The sequence below is a fragment of the Sapajus apella genome, unplaced genomic scaffold (genome assembly GCF_009761245.1).
Source record: "Sapajus apella isolate SASKATOON/1434 unplaced genomic scaffold, GSC_monkey_1.0 scaffold17, whole genome shotgun sequence".
NCBI classification, from domain to species: domain Eukaryota; kingdom Metazoa; phylum Chordata; class Mammalia; order Primates; family Cebidae; genus Sapajus; species Sapajus apella.
The window spans coordinates 4508640-4535634 of NW_022436957.1; the positions used below are offsets into that span (position 1 = coordinate 4508640).

At 39.0% G+C, this 26995-nt stretch overlaps 1 protein-coding gene across 1 annotated transcript in view; it reads right to left on the bottom strand.

Annotated features, from left to right (window-relative positions):
- ANOS1 (anosmin 1) overlaps nt 1–26995 on the bottom strand; it is a 192645-nt gene that overhangs the window by 155388 nt on the left and 10262 nt on the right. The window contains exon 2 of the mRNA XM_032285867.1: nt 5800–5847. Coding sequence (XP_032141758.1) covers nt 5800–5847 — 48 coding nt within the window. The remainder of the gene's footprint in view (nt 1–5799; nt 5848–26995) is intronic.

The following is a 26995-nucleotide window of genomic DNA, read 5'->3' on the forward strand; positions in this document are numbered from 1 at the left end:
AAAAAAAAAAAAAAAAAAAAAAAAGAGAAAAATTCTTTCCAAAATATTATTTAGATAGAATTTTTAAAATACATTATTTTTAGGTCTAACGTATTTATTTACTTTCTTGATTAGAAATAGGTGATCTAGGCAGGCATGGTGGCTCACGCCTGTAATCCCAGCACTTTGGGAGGCCGAGGCAGGAGGATCATGAGGCCAGGAGTTCGAGACCAGCCTAGCCAACATGGTGAAACCCCGTCTCTACTAAAACTACAAAAATTAGCCAGGCGTGGTGGCACATGCCTGTAATCCCAATTACTTGGGAGGCTGAGGCAGGAGAATTGCTTGAACCCAAGAAGTGGAGATTGCAGTGAGCTGAGATCATGCCACCGCACTCCAGCCTGGGCAACAAGAGCAAAAAAACTCCGTCTCAAAAAAAGAAATAGGTGATCTTATTATTTACTTACTACTAAAATTGAAGTGCTAAAAATAAGTTATTGTAAAGGCATCATTTTAAGATAGATTTGATATATTTTAAAAGGCTTGGCAGGGCATGGTGGCTCACGCCTGTAATCCCAGCATTTTGGGAGGACAAGGTGGGCAGATCACTTGAGGCCAGGAGTTTGAGACCAGCCTGGCCAACATGGCAAAACCCCATCTCTACTAAAATATAAAAATTAGTGGGTGTGGTGGTGGGTGCCTGTAAACCCAGCTACCCAGGAGGCTAAGGTACAATAACTGCTTGAACCTGGGAGGCGGAGGTTGCAGTGAGACGAGATCGTGCCATTACACTTCAGCCTGGCACACAGAGCGAGACTAACTAACTAACTAACTAACTAAATAAATGATTTGTCCTTAATCATCCAAGACTGAAATTGTGTTTAGATGTTAATTTTGCAAATCATTTATTTTGGAGTGGCCAAGGGCAAACCACATTCTTATGGGTTAAATGTTCTCTCAACATAAACAATAAAAATCACCTTAATGGGGAAATTTCTAAGGAATCTATTTCTCTGGGAATCTACTATGTATCCCTAAATGAAACATAATCAGAAGAGTGGGCCATCTTTAGGCTGTATCTTTCTGACTTCCCACCGGACAACAGGAACATAAATGCAAGAAAGAGAAAATACGGTTCATTTGCTAGAATTGGGCCACAGTTTTGCCAGGAAGTTATACTATTCACAGTAGCTATAAGGGTGACTCAAGAAAAAAACCTAGCACATCAAGAGAATCAACCACTTAAGTGAGCAAGAGATCTTTCATAACTTTTAAGAAGTTCTTCTTCAATACTTCTTATGTGTGGGGTATACAATGAGAAAATCACTGGCTTTTAATTGCACCGGAACTCAGTTCAAATCCTGTGTAGGGGATTTACTGCTACTTACTAGTCAAGTGACTTTGTAAGAAAGTCACCCACCTTTTCATGAAGGTGGTCAATCCAAGATGAAGCCAAGATTAAGTTCACCCACACACAATTCCATCTTCATAGAATAAAAAAATGTAAAATAATAGTAATTTAAGCAAGATAGAAAGGTATTTCCTCTTCATGTGAAAGGCTGGTATGGGGCTCCACAGTATCCAAGAGCTGGGTTCCTTCTAACTTTCTAACCTTCTAACTTTCTTGTCAGTTATTTTCAGCCTGGATTCCATCCTCAAAAGTACCTCATGGCCCAAGACAGCTGCTGGGGTCCCTGCCATTGGTATGCCCTCTAAGAAGCAGGGAAGAGCAAGGGGAAGAGAACAAATGAGTGCATTTTCTAGCTAAATCAGTTCCCTTTAAAGGAGGCATTCTGAAATTTCTTGACAATGATTCCACTTGGGGATGAAATTAGTTACTAACCACATGTAGAAGCAAAGGAGCTTGGGGAAATGTAGATGTTTAACCCAAAGTGACAATGTGCTAAGGTGAGGAATGAGCTTTCAATTAGCAAAGAGGAGAAACCAGATTAGGAGGCAAAGAGCAACCTCTCTCACCAGTGTTAGAGAGTGCATGATGACAATCAGAATTCCTAGATATAATGAGCCCCTAAAAAGGTGTTTGGCAAATACTTTGTGCTTAGAAAACTACATTTATTTTCTTTCATATAATAAAATAAAACTGCTGAGGGTTATGTTTTTAATTTCTTTTATAACTCCGTAAATATGTAGGCCAGGGTTTGTCAATCTCAGCATTACTAATATTTGGTGCCAGATAATTTTTGCTGTGGGAGGCCTTTTCTGTGCTGTATAGGTTCTTTATTAGCATCCCTGGCCTTGACCCACTAGATGCCAGTAACTCCTCACTCCCAACTGTGACAATCAAAAATATTTCCAGTCATTGCCAATTGTTCCTCGGGGAGCAAATTGCCCTCAGTTGAGAACCAGTGGCCTTGACCTGTGCTGGACAGTAAGGTACTCTCCTGTATTCTCTAAGGTTGAGTGGTGCAGGGTCTAAAGACCCTTGAGCTCATAGTGCTGATTCCATTATGTCGAACCCAGCATACTCTTGAAATGATGAAGCACAGAGAGGAATCTCTACATTTCAAATGTTTTCTTTAGGAAGCAAGATTTTCAACTCAAGGCATACACACAGACCAGGTGGTCTTTGGTGTGTACAAAGAACAAAGAGAAGGTTGGAGATTATATAAAAAGAAGAGATGTTATGTGTTGTTTTGAAAGAAAGTTTATTGGCACGAATAAAATTTTGGGGAGCTGGTAAGTTCTGATTGGTGAATGACAGCAGTAGGGAAAATTAGTCTTAGAGTTGCAACAGCTTATTTCAGTAGCTACAGATAAAACCAGTTTCAGGTTATGGCAGGCAGTTCGAGCAGCCAGGCTTGCAGAGAATAACCTTCTTGAAATGTTATGTGCCTTAAGTGTTTAGACCGATTCTAAGCAGATACAGGAATAACTCCATAATATCACATCCATTGGGGCATTGTATGGACAATAAAGCTTTTAGTATGTTGGAGGGTGACCTGGGAAGGCATGGCTAAGAAAGTGGCTTTTGTGCTGAGACCTGAAGACAGTGAGTGAGCTGGGGAAGGAACATCCTGAGTGGATGGAAAAAGCAGCCACCCACTGCTGGAAAAAGAGTATAAGGTAATTAAGTTGGGAACAAAGGCCGCAGGCATGGAGGCTCACACCTGTAATCCTAGCACTTTGGGAGGCTGAGGTGGGTAGATCACTTAAGGTCAAGAGTTTGAAATCAGTCTGGCCAATATGGTGAAACCCTGTCTCTACTAAAAAATAGAAAAATTAGCCGGGGATTGCGGCAGGCACCTGTAATCCCAGCTACTTGGGAGGCTGAGGCAGGAGAATTGCTTAAACCCAGGAGGCAGAGGTTGCAATGATCCAAGATTGCACCACTGCACTCCAGCCTGGGTAACAGAACAAGGCACCGTTTTAAAAACAGACAACAATGCTGGGGACAGCGTACAGACAGACAAGAGAGAGCCAGAGAGAATAAGGATAAGGCTTTGGATTTTAGTCTGAGTGAGATGGAAACGCATCATTAGGTTTAAGGTAGACAGCAGTGTGATGCCACTTTTATGTTTTTGAAGGGTCTTTCCAGCAGCCACGAGGAAATATGATTGTTTGGGGTCACTGTGGAAGCTAGGAGACCCATCAGGATGTTCTTGGATTCATCCCAGACAGAGAGAATAGCAGTTTGGAGGTGGAAAGAATGATTAAATGAGATCTCTTCCACAGGGGGTCTGAAGGAGGTGACAGACAGGCTTTGCAGATGGTCACTAGAAGTGATTAAAAAGTGTGTGGCTTCTAGAAAATGTTATGCAAACCTAATCTTTTAAAATATATCATCAGAAAATTGTATCGTTAACACTGCTTCTGACTTTTCTGAGTTTTCTGACTTTTCTCTCCCTATATTTGTACAAACTGTTTCTAGAGTTGTTGGCCTATAAGAAACACAATGTAGAAGACAAGGATCTATATGCCTCTACTGGTTTGAGTGATTACAGAACTATTATCAATATGTACATGCCTGAATTTCCCCATCTGTAAAATAGAGTGACTACAGATTACCAGTAACCTTGCTTAACCTAAGTATTAAGAGAAAAAGCCCACCTAATATTTCATGAATCCCAAAAGAAATGCAAATTGTAATTATTTGCACAGGTATCCAGTTGTGATAACATCCAAAGGAGACAAACTTTGATTAATAAGCAAGATTCATTCCCAACGATTCCCAAGGATCTCAAGTTAAAGACAACCCTTAAATTTCTGTCAGCTTTGTAACTGTAATATATTCCAGGGTTTCAGTTGAGCTTAATTGTGACATTGATTCATTCTTGCTTTCTGACAAAAAGGATTGCTTTCTTGTGAAATTCAAAGTCTCTCATGGCAGCCATGATTAATCATTTGCAAAATATGCTTTAACCATCTATGATCCCTAGTATACAAATTTCTTTCATTGCAATAATTTTAAAGTAATTCTAATAAACCTGTTCCAGTCAAATGCCTTGTAAATCTGCAAAAGATAATTTCTTGATGGGATATGGAAAAAAATGAGTGCTTAAATAAGAATGATTACCAATGCAACAAATTATCATTCCTATAATACACAATTAATACAAAACTGGACAAAAAGAATGCTTATGAAATTTAATCAACCCCATAGCATTACGTGCTTTATCTGCAATGATGGCATGAAAAAGTTATCTAAAATTCCAGTTGAAGACCAATTAATATAATCAATACTAGAAAAGGTCTGGACAGAGCAAATGCTCAAGACATTACATAAAAGGAGTAAGTGGACTGTAACCAGGCATTTCATTCCTGTCTAAGATCTAGACAGTCGGAGATAAGCAAAGATTATCTTCACCAAATTATTTCACATTCACGTAGTAACTCTGTTCTAGTTTAAAGTAACAATCGCGTGTATTAAATGAGCATAATTGTGGAAATGCATCATTAGAACAAAGTTTTTGATTTAGAAATACTATTCTATAATCATTTATTGTATGTATTTGAAAGAACTTTCACAAAATAATCATTTTCATAAATATGCTATTTCAATATTATTATATATTCCTTAGATTAATTGTTATTTATAAAATAAAGGTGTATTCCTGTTTTAGGACTAAATTTCATATTCATAAAATAAATTTTATCAAACACTATTTTGATCCCAAAGTTGCTCCAATGTTTTTAGCTATTTTGTAAACTTTACTCATCTACATAATCTGATTACAAAACCTACTTCAGACTGGAGCTAGAGTATCATCATATATATATTTAAAAAACAAAGATTTTGGTGTATTGGGATTGAGGTAAGAATTGTATTATATCAAACATATAAATGAGTAACATAATAAAGTGTATAGTACTTTAGTGTGTAGTAAATAATGCTCAAAAATGGAAAAGGGACTGTTTAATGAAAAAATCAAATTATTTAACCAGCAATTCCTACAAAGAAACCAAAATACATGCAAAATAACATAAGTGTAAACAGAATACATTAAATCCTCTCTGGTCTAACCAGAGGGCATTTTCTCTTAATGTTTTTTAACAGAAAATTACAAACAAAATATAAAATAAAGTAATATATAGAACCATTGATACCTGTATCTTGATGGCAGTGGTAGCTACGCAGGTCAAATCTTACACGTGATAAAAATGTCACAAAATTAAATACATGCATTCCACACATGTAAATTTTGTGATTTTGATATTGTTTATAATTACTTAAAGTGTAACCATTGGTGAAAACTGGGCATACATTATTTCTCTGAGCTGCCTTTGCAACTTCCTGTGAATCCATCATTATTCCAAAATTAAAAGTGTTTTGCAGCATTCATACACGTATAGGAAACGTACCTTAGAACATTGCTTGTGATTCTGGCACCAAACCAGGGAACCATTGTTCTGTAAAAAGAAAAAGAAAGAATACTTACCCATTATATACTCTTCTAATAGAAAGCTACACATACACAGATTTATAATTTGAAATTATAATTTATACATATAATTTTTGAATATTTGCATTTTAACAAATGCCCAATCTTGTAAAATCTGATGTCCTTCCCTTCCAATGATAGAAAATGTGTTTGTAATGTAAGTTTCATTTTGTTGTTGATTTCATGATGTAAACGAAGACATATAAAATACTAAGGATTCCAAGCTGTCTGAAATGAAAAAGGGTTTGAGGCAACTTTGATGGTGTGTTGAGCACTGAAGCAGGAAAATGAACACTATAGACTTTCTGCCCATAGTCAGCAGTTTTGGGAAATTTACAACTTAAGCATTGTAGGTGATTTTGATCTCAACCAATTTATAGGAATAAGAGTTTAGGATTGGAAGAAAGAGCCTGTAGTAGTCTGTTCTTACACTGATATAAAGAACTACCTGAAACTGGGTAACTTTTGAAGAAAAGAGGTTTCATTGACTCACAGTATTATAGGCCTAAAACAAAGTACAGCTGGGGAGGCTCAGGAAACTTACAATCATGGTGAAAGGCAAAGGCGAAGCAAGCACATCTTACCATGGCAGAGCAGGAGAGAGAGAGAGAGAGATAACTCACGCATTATCATGAGAACAGCGAGGAGGACATCCACCCCCATGATCCAATTACCTCTCACCAGGCCCATCCTTCCAATTCGACATAAGATTTGGGCCGGCACACAAATCCAAACCACATCAGTTGCCACGTGAAAAGCCTTCTATTACTCTTTCACCAAACATATGATCACAGACAAGAAACTTAACATCCCCATGTCTCAGTTTATCCATCTGTAAAGCAAGCCTAACAGCAATATCTCAAGCATCAGGCCACTGGAATAACTAAGTGAAACAATAGATACACTCAATAGATAACAAATATTTGGGGCTGGGCACAGTGGCTCACACCTGTAATCCCAGTACTTTAGGAGGCTGAGGCTGGTGGATCACCTGAGGTCAGGAGTTTGAGACCAGCCCAGCCAATATGGTGAAACCTCGTCTCTACTAAAAAAATATAAAATTAGGTGGGTATGGTGGCACATGCCTGCAATCCCAGCTACCAGGAAGGCTGAGACAGAAGAACTGCTTGAACCTGGGAGGTGGGGGTTGCAGCGAGCCAAGATTGTACCATTACACTCCAGCCTGGGCAACAAAAGCAGAACTCTGTCTCAAAAAAAAAAAAAAAAAGACTATAATTTATTATCCTGAACATTAGAATTTCTACATTCCACATAACTAAGACATTGGTTATGTTTTTTTTTTCTCTGGTTGGGGAGCTTTTAACTCAGGTTATGCCAGGCTGGAAGAGCTGGCAAAGCTAGCAGAAACTATCACCCAATGGCTAAGATGTCATTAACTCTAGTTCTCTGAAGTTCAAGGTAGAGATGAGACAAAATCACTTGTTTCCTATGTTTGGACATCTAAACTTTTAATATGAAGAATATCAGTATGGATACAGCAAGATGACATGTGTTTGAAGTTATGAAAAAGGAAAACTGAACCAAAAATATATCTTTTAGAAAATACTTTTATAACAAATTTATTGAGATACAATTCACAAAATTCAGTCATTTAAACTCTACAATTCAATGGCTTTGACTATATTCAGAAAGCTATGCAACCATCACCACTATCTAATTGTAGAACATTTTCATCAACCCAAAAAGAAACATGGATCTATTTGTAGTCACTCCCATTCTGTCTTCCCCACTATCTGCCTTACCCTGGCAAACACTAATCTACTTTCTGTCTTTATGTATTTGCCTATTTTGGACATTTTATATAAATGTAATCATACAATATGTGTCTGGCTTCTTGATGCTAAATGCTACAGCAATCTTGCTTCATGTACTTTGTAGTATATATTAGTGCTGCATCCTTTTTGACTGTCAGATGCAGCTATATGGCTATACCACATTTTGTACATCTACTGCCAATAATATATCTGAATATGCCCCTTTCCAATAATAGCTTAATTATAGGATCCCCAAAACCACTAAATAAATCTCAGCTGTATAGGATTGGCAATCTTCTTCTTCAATGTGAAGATTATTGTCTTAAAATATCTCAGTCCCTTATGAATGCTTTAACTATGAAACCCCTCTAGCATATAGTCCTACTTTTTACTCCTTCTCAGCCTTAACTTGCAATAATTCCTACACATTCTTAGGATTTTAGCCAATCTCCTATGAACTTACACACCACCTACTGAGTTCCGTTCATTCACACCTGGGCCCTCATCTCTCTGTCAACATCCATGTCCCCCAACAAGACAAGCAAGGACTGAAGCTGGAGACGCATACAAACAGCCTAGAGTGAAGTTCAGTATGATTTTTGGCAGGGATTACATCAGGGAAATAATTAGATTGGGCAGAGGCCAATGCTGGACAAATAGTGGGCGTGGTTTAATTACTGGAAAATGAGGTGTTAGGAGAAAGCGTATAAAGAGGGCATAACACACCCTTTTATAAAACTGAGGTTTTATAAAGGGAGCCATTGGCTTGGTTACAAGCTAAAAGTTCATTGAGGGGCCAGGCTGACTAGGGCATGGTCATAAATAGGGTGACAACTGCAAAAAGCAGGGGCCAGGCATCGAGCATGCAGAAGCTGGAGGCTGGGGCAGGGCAGCTTTGGAGAAGCTCCTACAGTGACAGCCAGCCTCAGCATGTTGCCTGGTGTGTAGGTGCATACGAGATTGGCTAAAATCCTAAGTATGTGTAGGAATTATTGGGAGTTAAGGCTTAGAAGTAAATATTAGGGCTGTATGCTAGAGGAGTTTCATAGTTAGTTTCCCCTGCTTCCCTTCTGCAGAGTTGGCTCCGGCCAGGACTTCCAAGGACCACACCTGTCTGAGCACATCCTGGATTCAACCTGAGTGTTCCAGGCTCCTCCTCACCCTGTGATGGGAAGCAATGAGGCACCTTCTAAAGAGACTCAGGGCTGAAGTGGATAGGCTCAGACCTTGGACACGGGGTCAAAGCCAGTTCCTGAAGGTCTTTTTCAGCACCATCTTGGTTTGAAGGCTTTGAGCCTCCTTTAGACAGGTCAGCGGGGTCCTGCTCCTTAGTCTACAAACCTCAACATGGGCACAGGTGAGACTTCCTTCTTTTCCAGATTTTTTTTTCCTAGGCAGATGGGCAGGACCTTATCTCTGGATGAGATCAGGGGACCCTCAGCTATCTCTGCACTTGCTGTATTCCTCTTTGGAGTTTTATCACACCCTCTCCTGCTGAATGATACACTTTATTTTGTCTGTGTCTTGGTTCTTCAACTAGACTGATTCCTGGGGACAGAACTCCATGTTTTCTCTTTACCTGTCTGTATCATGTTAGCAAGGGAGGGAAGCTCTTGGTCCTCATAGAGAAAGCATATTTCTGAGGCCAGGCAAGGGTGACTGGGATTCCAAAAGTGGGCATGGCAACTGTTGCCTGGGGTTCCAAAAGTAGGCACAGCAACTGTTGTTAACAGGTTGACAAAATATGACTAAAGTGGCAATACAGCTTTGACTATTATTATTATTATTATAGTGGCCAAATCTATGTGGCAGACATGTGCCTTGATGTTTTAATACTCACCCCACGTAATCATTCAAAATGACATAAGCCTCATTTATTCCTTTTACAGTTAAGAAACCTGTAGTCAGGAAAACCAAGTAACATATGTAGAGTGACAAAGCCAGCGATTAACTTCAATGGTAAGCAACATAACAGGTAAAGCCACAGGTGAAGAAAGGAGCAAGATGCACACTCAATTTTGAAGGAATTTCCATATTTATAACCTTGAAAGGAGAGATGAAGATTGGTCCAACAGTCCTAAATACCATATGTTGAGGAAGCAGCAGTTCAGATGGATGGGGTGGAGCAAAGAAGAGGAGGGGTGATCAGGTAAATAGACAGAAAGTAGATGGTAGGATTTTGATTATAGAAGATTTTATCTCAGGAAATATTTTTTTTTATTTAGCAATTATCAGAGAGTTAATTAAAACAAAAATAGAGCCTTAGAGTGTTGAGAAGCCCTGTGTAGGACATAACTTGATATGGTTTGGCTGTGTCCCCACCCAAATCTAATCTTGAATTGTAGCTCCCACAATTCCCACGTGAGGTGGGAGGGACCTTGTGAGAGGTAATTGAATCATGTGGGCAGGTTTTTCCCATATTATTCTCGTGACAGTCTCATAAGATCTGATGGTTTTATAAAAGGCAGTTCTCCTGCACACGCTCTCTTGCCTGCCACCATGTAAGATGTGCCTTTGCTCCTCCTTTACCTTCCACGATGATTGTGAGGCCTCCTTAGCCATGTGAAACTGTGAATCCATTAAACCTCTTTCTCTTTATAAATTACTCAGTCTCAGGTATGTCTTTATTAGCAGCATGTGAACAAACTAATATACCCTTGAGTAGCTTTCTTTTGTTCCCTTTGACTGTGGGTTGAATGGCCAAACTTCAACAACAAAAGCACAAAGGATGCAGCAGAGATTGTCTTCAGCTGCCCAACCTCCCCTTCCCAAATGTAAACCTTCCTGCCCTGCCCCACACCAACTCTCCTTCTTTCCAGGAATTCAATGCTCCCCATACCATTCGCTTATACACACCCATCAAAATGAGAAGGAAACCAATAGCCACAGAGCCTATTTTGAATCAGGAATTAATGCATTTTCATTTCAAGCAAAATTTTCTACTAATCATAAAATGAAAATCTCTGTCATTACAAAGAAATATTTGGGGCAATGGCAAGCATGCATAAACGATTATGATTAGAATGATTTTTTAAAATTAGAGAAGATAGCATGTCATAGGCTGCTTGGGATAATTAAAAAGATAATCCATGTAAAGTATTTATCAAAATGTTTGGAACAGGATTTTTAAAAAATCCTTTGTTATTATCGATATGATTTTGTTGTCATTTGCCATTAGTATTGTCTTTAGCAGTTGGGGAGTAATCCTAGATTTAATATCTCCCAGCTCACAACAGATAATACTCACCCTAGACTAACTGGTTCAGTCTTATTAGTGAGACTCAAAAGTATTTAGCATTGAAAATTCTAAGATACAATATTTTAGCAAATACTAAAATACAAATAAAATTTGCAGTAAAAAAGGGGATGCTTTTCCATTCTGTTTTTTCCTTGGGTGGAAGCAATTTTTCAACATTTGCCAACAGGATGAGTAGGCAATGGTATTAGTATTTTTGCCTTAATTTCTTGACTGGCCATTTGTTTTCCTTTACCGTTGATAGTCTGTCTCTTTTACCATATCTAATGTGAATTGTTCACCATTCTAAAAATCAATTTTAGCAACTATTAGTACCACTTAGACTCAATGATCATTTGTCTACTGTAAAAATTCTCTAGCACCTCATTCATCTTTTGCATTTATTTGTGAAGTTTTTCCACAAGGAAATTTTATATGCATGCACACACACAGATGCACTCATCCATGCATTCACATATATATTTTCCCTCAAAATGCATCTCTAGTTCCTTTTTGGATTTGGGGTTTCCTGGTTTTTTTCTTAAATAATCACCCCCATGGCAAGGTTTTGCAGCTGTTCTGTGCTTTTGCCTGTATCAATCATCATGTGCTATGCTATTTATCTCTACTAAGAACTTCTAAGAACCCTGCCCACTAGCATAAGGGATGCCAATAAACCCCAGATTAATGCTGGCCACTTTGTTTAGGCCAGGTGTTACCCCATCACAATCCACCTATGTTGCTTACATATGGTGCTCTTTGAGCAGAAGAGCAATGAAAAAATACAAGAATCCAGTACATTTCAACACTCTGCCCCAGGGAAAGTTCTTCATCAGATTACAATAGCCTTCACCAGTTAAGCCACTTGACAATAAAATAAAATACAGTATTTGCAATTAAGTCTTGTTCTGGCTTAAAGCCAACAAAGATAAAGAGTCAAAGTACATTAGGCTAGAAACACGTTTGCCTCTAGAACCATCATTGTAACCTTCAGGTAGGATTAGACAGTGGGACTTTTGTAATTAAATAAAGATTACATCCTGTATTTTATTGGTTTAACTAGATCAAACATGAATGCTAGTCAATCCAACTTTCAAAGAGTTTATATAAGTTCAATCAACTGCACCCAGCCATTATTTCAATGACATTTTCAAAGTCTTTTCATTTCTACCCTTTTGAATTTTCCTTAAAGAAAGATAATTCTTCAAAAGCTTCAAGTAAAGAAAACACGTCATTCACGCAAAGACAACCCACATGGGAAGAATAAAGATAAATGAAAACTAGTTCTCTAGATACAACCATATGAAAAGAGAAAACAGAGTTAGGAATAGATCCCACATATTTCCTTCAACACAGCCAGGTGTTGGCATGGAACAGCTAAAGAACTAATCAGTCTGCAGTTTCCAAAATACACACCAAACTAGTGTCTAACAATGGAACTGAACATTTGAAATAGATGCAAGTCAGAAAACCCACCATAGACCTTAACTTTACCAATCAATGCTTTGACACTACAAATAATTAGCTGTGACCCTTAATGGACAATTTTGTGTCCAAGTTTTTGGTAAGTTATTTCAAAGCAATAGATAAAACTATGGATACAAGTGATTATATATTTGTCCAAATCCACAGAACATACAACACCAAGAGTGAAGCGTATGCAAACTGCGGACCCTGGTGATGATGATGTGTCAGTATAGGTTCATCCATTGTCACAAATGTCCCACTCTGGTAGGGGATGTTGGTAATGGGAAAGGCTGTGGATTGTGGGGACAGCGAGTATGTGGATATGCTGTGTACCTTCTGCTCAATTGCTGTGGACCTAAAACTGCTCTAAAAAATAAAAAGTCTATTTAAAAGGTTAAGGGGGAGGGCTTTCTTTATATATTTGTTGTTCATAAGTAATATTTCTTTCAAATCTTATAAAATATCCTCAGTAGTCTTTTCATTAACCTAGAAAAAAGTCTCTCTGTATTCTACAAATATTTCACATTTAATGGAATTCTATAGGAAACAAATTTTGACCATATAGAAATACACCTGCCTCCAGACATCCAGCCTCCCCACACTGTCCGGTCTTCAGAGAAAATGCCACTTTTCCCAGGAAGCCTTCTCTGACCCCCATACCCAGACTACTATAGCGCTCTCTCTGTTACTTGCTTTTATAACATCCTGCACTTCTCCTCCCAGGCATTCTATCACACAGTGGACAAGTGTAAATTATGTGTGTTGTTTTAATTTAATGATCTTCTGCCCTCCAGCCTGCAGAAGCTTCGGTAGTAGTGTCTATCCCTAGCACATGCTTGCCATTGGCTCTCTGGCACATAGCAGTGTGCCTACCACAGAGCAAATAGTCTTCATAAATGGTATTGATTAAAGAAATAAATGAATGGAGTACAAGGTTATACGATGGAATTTAAGCTTTAGTTATTAGGTCCTGAGGAGCTAGAAATAATGATATAAATAGATTGAGCTGATGAAATGTTTCATTTTCTCTGGATGGAGCTTTTAGGAAGTAGGTTCATTATTTTGTTTCCTATGATGTCAATGTCCAAGAAATTTGGCATGATAACATCCAAAACTGAACAAACACTTGCATTTGGGATCAAATACATATTATTTAAGAAATAAAGGCCAGGCGTGGTGGCTCACACCTGTAATCCCAGTACTTTGGGAGGCCGAGGCAGGCGGACCACAAGGTCAGGAGTTTGAGACCAGTCTGGCCAATATAGTGAAACCCCATCTCTATTAAAAATACAAAAAATTAGCTGGGTGTGGTGGCATGCACCTGTAATACCAGCTTCTTGGGAGGGTGAGACAGTAGAATCATGTGAACCTGGGAGGTGGAGGTTGCAATAAGCCGAGATTGCACCATTGCACTCCAGCCCAGACGACAGGGCAAGATTCCATTTCAAAAAAAAAAGAAAGAAAGAAAGAAAGAAAGAAAAATACCAATTATCATTTTATAGGGTGTAGATAAAGTCATCTAAATGAAATGTATAGAACAGCAAATGCCAGACTTTTCTTCTTCTCATCATTCCCTAAACAATACAGTGTAGCAGCCATTTACATAGTATTTACATAGTATTAGGTGTTATAAGGTACAGATGATTTAAAATATATGGGAGGATATTTGCAGGTTATATGCAAATACCACACCATTTTATTTGAATAACTTGAGCATTTTCAGATGTTGGTGTCTGCTGGGATGGGGAGGGAAGACAGGTCCTGAAACCCTGAGGGTGCATCATAACTTCATTCTAGGTTGATATACTTTTCCTGAAACTAATAGAATTGTGTCCTCCAAGTATATTCATCCAAGAAGAACATATTGTTCTTTCAATGTAACCAGCAGTTATTTTCCACCTGTTCTTTTTAAAACAACTTAAGTGTGAAGCTGAGTGCCAAAGAGTTGAAAGGAACAATAGAAATGTCTAAGAAAGTATCATCAGAGTAAAGAGGCAACCTATAGAATGGGAAAAATGTTTTGCAATCTATCCATCTGACAAAGGGCTAATATCCAGAATCTACAAGGAACTTAAACAAATTTACAAGAAAAAAAAACATCAAAAAGTGGGTGAGGGATATGAACAGACACTTGCCAAAAGAAGACATTTATGTGGCCAACAAACATATGAAAAAAAGCTCAACGTCACTGGTCATTAGAGAAATGCAAATCAAAACAATAGTGAGATACCATCTCACTGGAGAGGATGCAGAGAAATAGGAACACTTTTACACTGTTGGTGGGAGTGTAAATTAGTTCAACCATTGTGGAAGACAGTGTGGTTATTCCTCAAGAACCTAGAACCAGAAATACCATTTGATCCAGCAATCCCATTACTGGGTATATTTCCAAAGGATTATAAATCATTCTACTATAAAGACACATACACATATATGTTTACATGTATAAATACACACATGTTTACATGTTGAAACATACACATGTTTACATGTGTAAACATATACCTGTGTGCTTACATGTGTAAACATACACACATGTGTTTACATGTTACAGCACTATTCACAATAGCAAAGACTTGGAACCAACCCATATGCCCATCAGTGATAGATTGGATAAAGAAAATGTGGCACATATACACCATGGAATACTATGTAGCCATTAAAAAGGATGAGTTCATGTCCTCTGCAGGGACATGGATGAAGCTGGAAACCACTGTTCTCAGCAAACTAACACATGAACAGAAAACCAAACACTGCATGCTCTCACTCATAAGTAGGAGTTGAACAATGAGGATACATAGACACAGGGAAAGGAACATCAACCACGAGGGCCTGTGGGGGAGTGGGGGGCTAGGGGAGAGAGAACGTTAGGGCAAATACATAATGTAGATGACAGGTTGATGGGTGCAGCAAACCACCATGGCACGTGTATACCTATGTAACAAACCTGCACATTCTGAACATGTATCCCAGAACTTAAAGTATAATTTTAAAAAAAAGAAAAGGTAGTACATATACATAGTGGAGCATTATTCAGCCACAAAAAGGAAAAGAAATGTCTTTAAAAAACCAAATGTCAATCTCATTCAAAGTTCTTGTGAAGAAGGAAAATCATCATCAAAGAAGAAAATTATGCAAGACCAACACAGAGAGAAAACAATATTAAATAAATTTACATGACTCCCAGTTACATTTTTTTTTCAAGACAGGGTGTCACTCTGTTACCCAGGCTGGAGTGCAGTGGTGAGATCACAGCTCACTGTAACCCTCACCTCCAGGGACACTCTTCACCATGGTTATCTGCAAAGAGCATAACAAGATGTGAATTTACAAGTGGCTATAGTGCACTTTAGGTGATATGTAATAACTAAAAGTGTTTTGAAGTCATCTTGGGTCTTTTATTTCCTTAACTGTCATAGCTGTTGTGTTCTTAATACAGAATGTTGTATAAATACATATAACTGAAAATTCATCAAGAAAAACTTTAGCAGAAACTAAAGTTGCATAGACAGCTACTAACACCATGACTTGTGACATTTCTTAGCTACATCAGGATTCAACCTTGACCATCTTGGGAAGGTAGTGTGCAATAGCTGCTCTTATACACTAATGATTGAAAACCATTATTCTTGTTATCTTATAAATTTATTGAGGGCTTTTGAAATTCTGACTTTACAGTTAATACATAAGCTACATAGGACTCCAGAGCGCTGAGAACTTCTATCTCACCAGCACTCCTTCTGTGCAAAGTATTTTGATCAATGGGCATTTTGGTTTCTGTCAAAGTGTAAGGTCTACTTGAATCTGACCAAGCCTGTTCTCTAAACACAACCGGGATAAGAAGAGACCCAACTTGTGATTCCAAATACCCACTGAAAATGTTTGTAAACTGTAGCATTCTGACTCAGATGATACCATATCATTACAACTCAGAGAAGATCTTTGAGGGCCATTCAATCCATCTTTTTGGTGAAAACAAGACAAATGTAACTTGTTAATGACATGTCATTGTCTCATAATACAGGGAACTTTCCAAGGGAAAGAGGTTACAGTGTCCCTGTAACATGTTACCCTGCCACGCTAAGTTTTCCATCCTGAATTCCTAGCGAAATCTCTCAAAGCTGTTCAAGAGCAAAGGGGTGAGGAGCTGCATGTGATCAACTTTCAGATTTTCTGCCTGCTTATATTTTATTCTCTAATTAACTAATTCATCTAGTAACTCTAAAACATTTACCATGCCAAAGGAAAACATCAAAGAAGAGAAAAACATAACGCAAGGACCATCCATCATGCCTGAGTGTGAAAAAGGAAGATCACACACACATTACTGAATTCCATAATACTCAAGGGTAGGACCTAGATGATGACACAAACCACATCATGGAAATGAGCATGCAGTGGGAAACAGAATTTCCACTAACATCTGAGGAGACAGGAAAAGTAAAGAATGGGGTTTGAGGAGGAATCTAAGTGTCCAATAAACCTCAAAATTACCATGCTGAAGAGGAATCGTAGTGTCCAATGGTAATTTCAAAATTACCACGCCTAAGGCTGTCCCAAATCATCAGGTTAGTCATTGTCATGCATTTGAATAACATGTGAAAGCCATTGGCGACAGTGGCAACACATGAATCAGAGAAAAATTCTACATCCTGAGAATTGCAAATTAATAGCAATTCAAGTTCAACAGTCTCTCTTTGTAGATGAGTGAATTGTGGCTCATGAAGGCTAAAAAAAGCCAAAATATTAGTGATTCAAACGAAAGTAATATTTTAATACTAAACATACCTTACTTAAAGGCTTTATCTCACTACTCATCAATCATGGTGGTAAGCTCTCAGAGAAATTAATGTCTTCTTTTCTCAAATGAGATGAATAATGTCTTTATAAGATAATCACAGATATGTCTATGAAGACCACCTGTGACCATCCAAGGTCAAGGCTGTAGTCTAGCTGGCAAGATGCCAAGTTCACTGATGTGACCACTTTGCAGTGACTTTCAATAATGTAGAAGAATGTCTCAGACAGAGCTGGAGTCCCACGTAGAGGTTGGTTAATCCCAATTAATCATTCAGTTAGCCATGGAGAAGTCAGAATTCTAAAATCCCTCAGTAAGTTTTGATACAACAATAAAGAAAATGGTTTCCAATTGTTTATAAATAAGAGCAGCCTAATTAATTTCCACATTGTATGGTTGTTTCAAGTGTTTGCAAAGGCACAATATCCATGTAAAGCATAGAATCTATACAGTTGTTTAATGCAGGGTTACACTAAATTAGATTCGCATATCAAAACCCCACTTGGGAGAACATGAAAATCCAATACTGTCAAGGCCATTGGGGAAGATTGACTCCATGACTTTCTTTGACCTTCTGGTAGTTCCTTGACTCGTGGCAGCATTCCAACCTTCACATCCGTGTCCTCACATTTCTGCATGTCTGTGATAAAATTTCCCCTTTCTATAAGGATACCACTCATATTGAATTAGGGTCCCACCCTTCTCCAGAATGACTCTTCTTAACTAATCACACCTCCAATGACGTTATTTCCAAATAAGGCCACTTTCTGAGGTACTGGGGATTAGGACATCAACATATGGATTTAGAGGTGCATTATTCAAACCATAAAAGTGACTAAAATAAAGCCATGGGACAAATACCACATTGTTTCAGTCACACTTCAACCTGCACCTCACTTAATAATCTCTGCCTTAATATGTTCATGTATTTTTTTTTTTTTTTTTCAATTTGCTTCAAGTCACTATCAATGTTGATTTCTTCACTTTGGCCTCCTTGCCACCTCCCAGAAAATGTCAGAACATGGTGTTTCGTAACAACCCATCTGTCCATCTCGCTGACAATGGTTTTTCCTTTCATAAAGTACTTCAATCTGATAGCATGTGGGTGCATCATAAGAAGGTATTTTTAATCCATAATGTAAACTGTTTAGAATCAAGTAGTCCAGTTTTGGTGAAAATGGATTGCTTGAATAAGCATGGAAGAACCACGCAGTCATAATGAGGTGATTTGGCCAAGCACACAATTCTCCCCAGGTGTAACCAATCTACTCTTAAAATGTTGCAGCCTCTGCTGAGACCTTCAGCTTTATGTTCCTGACCTTTGTTTCATGCCTGGACCTTGATTACTAATGACCCATTCTATCCCAGGAGACCCATTCTCTCTCCCTGAACACATATGTTCAGAGGAATTGACAATGACCTCTTCATCTATCAACAAGTTGGAATCAAAATTCATGTTTCAAAAGAGATGGCAGCCAGACAGTGACTCCAGCCCTCTTATTTGACAAATGAGTCTACTGATAATAAGCGAGCCTACAATGATGCTTCTGCTGAGGACAGCACCACTGACTTCTAATTAGTAAGCTCACACTTCATCAATTGTACCTAATCTGAATCAAAAAGGGCTGTCTAAAAGAATGTCCAAGCTCGGGGATGGAGACTGGACAGTTTCAGTGCTAGAACTTGGCACCTCTTATCAAGCAGAGAAAGGCACTGGAGAGAAGCCTGACTGCAACCAGTGATATCAGCCTCACCTGGAAGCTTTCAAAACATGCAAATTCTGGTTATTCACCTCACACTTCTAGAATCGAAACTCCTGAGGTTGGAGAGCAGTGAGGTGTTTTACGAGTCTTCTAAATGTGGCTGACCACCATGAAAGCCTGAGATGCTTACTCTAACCTTTGTACAACGTATCTTCCCTTGTTTTATGTGACTTTATGAAATACAATACAAACGTCTCTCTTTCTTCTCTCTCTTCCAAGCGTCCCAAATAAATGACTGAGACCATCACTCAGCTCTTACAGGTCTCTTATATGATTCTAGTCATTATAAAAGAACAACCCTCTTTGTAAAGTTGTAAATTGATCTTTGCATGTGCTGGTTTCTTTTTTCTGCAAGGCTGAGACTCAAGGTACAACATTCAGGGCGGTCTACACCTCTCTGGCCTCTGCGTCTTGGCCTCATCTCAGTCTCTGGCCATTTTCATACAGAACAACTGTAGAAACATCTAATTTCTTGCTGGGGATGACACTGTGGCAAAAGCACAAAGCAGACTTTAAAGGCACTCTCAAATCACCCTATTATTTTTCAAAATAGATGCTTGGCAGCTGCAAGGCTTGACAGGTGCGATATGTTATGCATAATAAGTAATTCCCACAAGGCGCATTACTGCCTGGAATCTGGCATGTTGACCAGCAGAGGTTAAGGATTAATGTTAAGTTATCAAGCTAATTACTCACATGCATTAAGAGTAGCTAGAGAGGATATACTTCCGGATAACGTGAGCTGGGAACTATTGCTATTATCACTACAACCATTAAAAAAAAAATCTAACTGAAAAAAACGTATGATGCCCCAGAGAAAAAAACTATTATTTCTATGTGCTTCCCTACTGAATATTTTAGCAACACACTTTGGAATATGCCTGGTAAATCCTAGAAGTTATTTTAATGATGGAGCAAAACCTCTATCTTGCTATATACATGTAAACTGGGAGATGCAGGACTTAGTTGAACTTTATTTGTAGTAGGCAACACCCAAGAAGGTAAAATAACTGACTAAAAATATGTGTTTTCCCCCTTCTAATTAACTTTACTAAATGTCAGATTTTTGTCACACTGTTTTCTTGTGATATATGCTTTTTCATTATGCTAATTTATGTTATTCATTAAAGAGTGCAGAATAATTCATCAAACTAAAATAGAGCACCTCATAGTCTATTATGCCCTGACTTATATTCTAACCCATTCATCATGATTTTGGGTTATTTTAATATAAACTTCAAAAGACAGTGTGTTTTAATGAGGGACCACTTGAGAAAACATGATTAATTAAATGTGAGGCAGGCGAAAAGAGCAATAAACCCAAGAAAAAAACTTTACTTTGCAAAAAAAAAAATAAAGCTCATTCCAAGAAAAATGTGTTCATTGAAGAATTAGAAGCATGTCTGAAAACTCAGGTATGTTTTCCCAATAAAATAGATGACTTGGAATTAAATGACTTTTTTTCCTTACACAATATTTATCCAGGATTTCAAATTTCAATATAAAATTCTATTTAATCTTATCATATGCACCATATGGAAATGGAAAATCTTTCTCTTTTTTTAAGGGACAGGGTCTCTTTGTCACCTAGGCTGGAGTGTAGTGGCTCAATCATGGCTCACTGTAGCCTCAACATCCTGGGCTCAAGTGATTCTTCTGCCTCAGACTTCCAAGTAGCAAGGACTAGAGGTATGCACCATCACGCCTGGTTAATTTTTTTTTTTTTTGTAGTGATGGGGTCTCATTTTGATGCCCAGGCTGGTCCCGAATTCCCAACCTCAAGTGATCCTCCTATCTCAGATTCCCAAAGCATTGGGATGACAGGCATGAGCCATGATTGCCGTCCAGAATAGGAAATCTTTAAGTAACGAAAGCACACACGAGAGATCTGCATGTCATGCTCTACCAATTGATCTAGATTTTCAAACTGGAGTCTCTTACATTAAAAAATTAAGTTTTTAAATTTCTTTTTTTGGGGGTGGGAGAGGTCTCTTAGACCAGACCGTGGAGCACTGGGGATCTATGATTACACACTATTCATTTTATTTTATCTTTTGTAGAGATGGGGTCTCACTATGTTGCCCAGGCTAGACTAGAGCTCCTCAGCCTCTCAGGTGGCTGGGGCTATAGGCGTGCACCACACTATTCCTTTTTGAATCCCAGGATTGTCAGCACCAGGCACTCCCTCTAGGCCTAACTCATCTTGATGACAGTCAGTGCATCTGTAGAGCCGACTATGAGGCTCTGTTCTGAGTAAATTGCATGGCATCCCAGGACAACTGAATGAAGCAGCACAATTGTGAAATGGAGGCAAAGGGCAGTTGATGGTCTGAGAGAGAGGGCAGAGACAACAGTCTTCAGAAAGGAAAAGAAGTTTACTTGCAAAGAAGTCCCCAAAACAGGAGACCTTAGGACCAACTCACCAATAGAAATAATGGTAATATGATTTTAAAGAAGAAGATGTGGCATAACTAAGTTTGCATGAGTCTGCTCATGGGTAAAACCATCCATCTACTTATACGATGAGCTCACATGCCACCACACGTCTTCACAAACAGGGTTGCTAAAGACACAAGGAAAGTGAGGTTTTCGTTTAGGAGTGAGAAACTCAACAGAAGTTAAGGTCTACACGGCCTCATTTATTCAGAAGATGAAAACTTGTCAGCATAACCCTGTCCTTTTGTGGTTATCTTAGGGCCCAAACCTTCTCCTCTGACTGAATGGGGATGTTCGTGTGTCCCTGTAAGCGAGAGAGTTCACAGCATCAGTTCTGGTTCCAGAATTACTTATAGCAGAGATCTAAGCGTAAGAAGGGACAGAACCAGGGTAGGGCACCAGAGGTCTGGATCCACAATGCGCTCTGGATCACCTGGTAACCATCCCTGGTGGCCTCCCATCTCTGAGCTAGTGCCACCTGGTGCCTCCTTTGTGTCTGTGCACCCTGGTACCTTGTCACAGTTCTTTGGGAATGAAGGTGCATGCCTTGGTCATCTTGGCAACACCAGCACTTAGCAAAAACCTGACACAGCACAGATCCCTAGTGTTTCCTGAAAACCAGAAGCTAAGCCATGTCATGACTGCCAGGATGTTTGCCATGGAGTGGAAGCAAAACATATACAGAGATAGCAACAGACACAGAGATAGAGACCCAGAGACAGGGACAGAAGGAATAGATATGGATATCCTGATACAAATGTTTTCTTGTGATATATGCTTTTTCATTGTGCTAATTTATGTTATTCATTAAAGAGTGCAGAATAATTCATCAAACTAAAATAGAGCACCTCGTAGTCTATTAAGGTGAAGCAGAGGCACATCACATAGATCCAGAGAGATATTTGTAACAAAGAGATAGGACTAGGACACATATTGCAATTTTTGAAGACATCAGTTTTGTCATGGCCGAAGGTGGGAGGTATGGTACTAGTATTGACTGGGGAGAGGCCAGGGATGCTGTGGAACCATTAAAATGCACCAGACAGCCCCTCCACCCAACAAAGAAGAATCTGCTCCAAAACATGCAGTGCCATGGTTGACAAATCCTGAACTAGACACGCATGCATGATATACACACAGACAAATATATGGAAATTAAATTCTAGCCCTAATTTCATGAGGTTATGTTAAAAAAAAAAACTCCATCCTCTTTTCAAAATTGTGGAGTAATAAATGTAACTAGAGTAGGCAATTCTTGACCTATTAAAAGCAGGTTTAAAACATTGCAAAATCTATGGCTCCTGGATAATAGAAAAATGAAAATACAGATGGCTGACTAGTCTATATTTGTTTTCCTATGGTGATTGTTGATACTTAACCAGAGAATATATTCTATCCAGATTTTTTTTTTTAATTTCTTTGCAGCTGTGAGGACATTAGCTCATAACTCCGGATACAAAAATATGGAAACAACAAAAACAACCAAAAGATGTTCTCTACTTTCTTTTAAATTCTGGCCCAATGGGGAAAAAAAATACTTCCCAGATGTAGGCTGTTTCTGGAATGATGACCCCTAGGTTTGGCTGTACTGCTTTCAAAATGGTACAGCCAAATGTCAAAATTGAAAGAAAGGGAGAGGGAAGAGAGAGGGAAAGAAAAGAGAGATCAGGAGAAAGCGAGAAGAGAGAGAGAATGCATTTCTACTCAAAGATATGATGGAGCTGGCCTGGCACAGTGGCTCACACCTGTAATCCCAGCACTTTGGGAAGCACAGATAGGAGGATCTCTTGAGGCCAGAAGTTCAAGACCAGCCTGGGCAACATAGTGAGACCCTGTCTCTATTTTCAAAACATAAAATCTCAAGCCTAGGCAATACAGTGAGAACTTGTCTCTACAGACAGTTAAAAATTTAGCCAAGTATGGTGGTATATGCCTGTAGTACCAGTTACTTGAAAGGCTGAGGTGCAGGAATCCTTGAGCCAGGGAGTTTGAGGCTGCAGTGAGCCATGATTATGCCACTGTACTCCAGCGTTGGTGACAGAGTGAGACCCTGTCTCAAAGCATAAATAAATAAAAAATAAAAATTAAAAAATGAACAATTAAAAGATATGATGGCATGATCCATCAAGGATATGTGAGACACATATTTTAGATTTTAAAGGCAAAGTTCTAGTTCCAAATGAGTTTTCTGTTTGGAGGACACAATCTCACTACTGTCACCCAACTGGAGTGAACTCCTGGACTCAAGGGATCGACTCACCTCAGCCTCACAAAGCATTGGGAATACAGGCATGAGCTACCATGCTGGGCCCCAAATACCTTTAATAGCCCAAAACATGGAAAAGAAAATGGGGAACAAAGTGCCCACCTTCAAACAATGGCTGTTTTTAATGGTGGACACCACAGTAGGTGACATCTCTGTCCCTTCTTGCCACAGATGAAATTTAAAAGAACCACGGTTGGCAAAACATGTTCACAATAACTGGGCTCTGTTTTCTTCTCGTTCTATCTGAAAGGGGTCAGTAACTTCTGCATGAACTTGGTATCCATGGCATCAACAGGATTGGTTTCAACTCTAGGGGGCAGGCACCAATTCTATGGTATGGTTTGTAATTCTGCCTTTATGTGAGTCATTCGTATGGCAGGATTGTTGGGCAGGGATAGATAACCTCTGATGTCTGGTTGCCATAGCATCTCCTTACAGCTACGTGGTTCTCTGCTTCTTCTTTTAGGCACAATTATGCCTCTATGGTGAGCAAAACTCTGTCCATTGGGAAGAAATGACCATCAAGCAAGGGATAAAACAGCAGTAGGCAGAGACAAAAGTAACTATCTGGCCATGAAGAACAAAAGGTAGAAATCTCATGGCCGCATAAGCAATTGTTGACACAGAGTTCTCAGAAAACATTTCCATACTTCCAACTGTGGGGATGATTCTATTGTCACTACTCCCTATGATTGTAAAAAGTCCTGTAATTTGCATTCTGAGGGTGTCCTATCAGTTGGAAAGCAAATTAATGACCCTGAAATACAAACCTCCTTGGCATTTTGGGTTTGTTATACAACACTCAGGACCTGTCCAGTTGATGGGGTGACACACGTCAACATAAGCTATGTATTCTGTTAAAAATCTCTCTCCCATATTTTAGGTTTACAGATTTTGGTCAACTTTCTTTCTGGTATACATGGTATAACAAGGAATCCACACTTCAGAAGAGTATTGTTACTTCCAACAGTGTAGGCATTCAAAGATAAGGGCTGGGATATTTGTCCAAGTCTAGATAGGACTGTCTCTTGGAATAACGCCATATTAGAGATTTAAACAAAAGCTAATCAACTTTCCTTGAATGAACTCTTCAAAGAACTCAACAGGTTCTCTGTCACCCAAGCTGGAATGCAGTGACACAATCTCGGCTCACTGCAACCTTTGCCTCCCAGGTTCCAGGGATTCTTCTGCCTCAGCCTTCCTAGTAGCTGGGACTACAGGTGCATGCCACCACACCTGGCTAATTTTTGTATTTTTAGTAGATACGGGGGTTTGCCATGTTGGCCAGGCTGGTGTCGAACTCCTGACCTCAGGTGATCCGCCCGCCTCAGCCTCCCAAAGTGCTGGGATTACAGATGTGAGCTACCACGCCCAGCCCATTATGTGACTTTTTAAATGGTGACAACTTATCTGCCTTATCTTTACTAGAATGAGCATAATGTGAAACACAAAATTATGTATTTTTGAGCTCACTAACAAAATATTTTCTGAAGTTGGCATGATATTAGTAACTTGAAGAGCAAAAAAAACGTATGAAATAAAAATTTTATAATTTAAAACAAAAGGGTAAACAGAATGTGAATTAAGAGCCTTGATTAGTTGCTAGATTCTTTTCAAGCTTTTTGATGGGGTATTGTTTCTCAGACTCCTGTAAGGGAAGGTTCTAAAGCTTTGGGGATTAAAAACCCCAATAAATTCACATCTTTACCATCTTGTTTTCATGTGCAGCCTTGAGAATTTTCAAAATTTCTTCTTTGAAAGATTTCCTCATTGCCTAACTTTTATATTTTACAGAGATGCCAGAAAGAATTATAAAGTGTAAACACACACACACACACACTCAAATCCCAAACAAAGGCAGTGAAGCAAGCATGTCAGGCACACTGAGCTCGTGGAAATGGCTGTCACATACATGCAAGCTACAATTACCACCCACAATGACTCCATACATGTCCCACCATTGTACACAACAGCAACACAGCCAAGAATGAGGACACTGAGACTTTCGTTATTTGCAGGCAGCAAACATCCCCTGTGATGTCCAGGACTCCAGCTGCTTGGAACGCTTCCCCAAGAATCTCGATAAAACTCTGCTATTTCATTACAGGCATAGAAAATTGGATGGGCCTAAACAAAGGCAATTGACAAAAAGAAAAAAGATGTCCTTCATCTGAAAAATATCAATACCCATGTTCATGAGTTAAATTACTATATGCAAGGATTTAAAAGATGATTCATGGGTATAACAGTTTCTTTCTTCATGTCAACATCTTGCAGCAATGTTATTAAACGTCTTTCCTTCTCTCCAGTAGAAAATAATCATCTTGGCCAGGCATGGTGGCTCACACCTGCAGTCTCAGTACTTTGGGAGGCTGATGGAACAGAATCACTGGAGGCCAGGAGTTTGAAACTAGCCTGATCAACATAGCAAGACCCCATCTCTGGAAAAAAAAGATCTTAAAAAAAAATTAGCCAGGTACAGAGGTGTAACACAGCTGTAGTCCCAGTTACTCAGGAGGCTGAAGTGGGAAGATTTCTTGAGCCTAGGAGTGCAAAGTTACAGTGAGATATGATCATGCCACGACACTCCAGCCTAAGTGACAGAGGGAGACCTTACCTAAACAACAAACAAATAATTTTTAAAGAAAGTAATTGTTTTGAAGGCAAAAAGCACATGTCACATATGCTGGGGCCTCACAATCTAAGATACCTGAAAGACGGTTGTGCTTTGCAGATTTTTATTGTTTAGAAGAAGGAGTTGGGTGGGTACGTGCACCAACACTTGGGATGGTGTTGATGTTTTTCAAGCCTTTTTCTACCACACCAGCAACCTTCAATTGTCCTCACCTGTGCAACTGTGGTACAAAACTGCCTCCAGAAGCCAATGGGTCAGTGAGAATTGCTGTCCTAGTCTTCTCTCAACTGAGTGCTTCTGGATCATAATATAGGCGTTTGTTTCCGCTCTGTCTTCTTTCACTGTTAACATACTAAGAAGTGGGGTCATTCAGTACAAATATCTAGGAATGTGACAACGAGGGCTTGAGTTTCTGCTATGGAGCCTTGGTTATCTCACTTTCAGGCCTTCAGTTTTCTTATCTGTAAAGGAAAATAACATTCCTGACCTCACAGAATAGTTGTGACGGTCAAATAGATATTTTATGTGAAACAACTGTGTCAACTACAAAACACTGTAAAATGCAATGCCAAATGCCTCTGTCCTGTGGCTGAGGAATTCCGGAGAGCTTCTAACTTTCGGTTGGACCCCACTAATTCAGGTGTGTCCAACCCTATGCCAAGAGATGAACAGCCTCCTTTTCCTCCTTTCTTCCCTTACAGCCTCCTTTTCACTCTTTCTTAGGGGTGCAAACAAGGATCT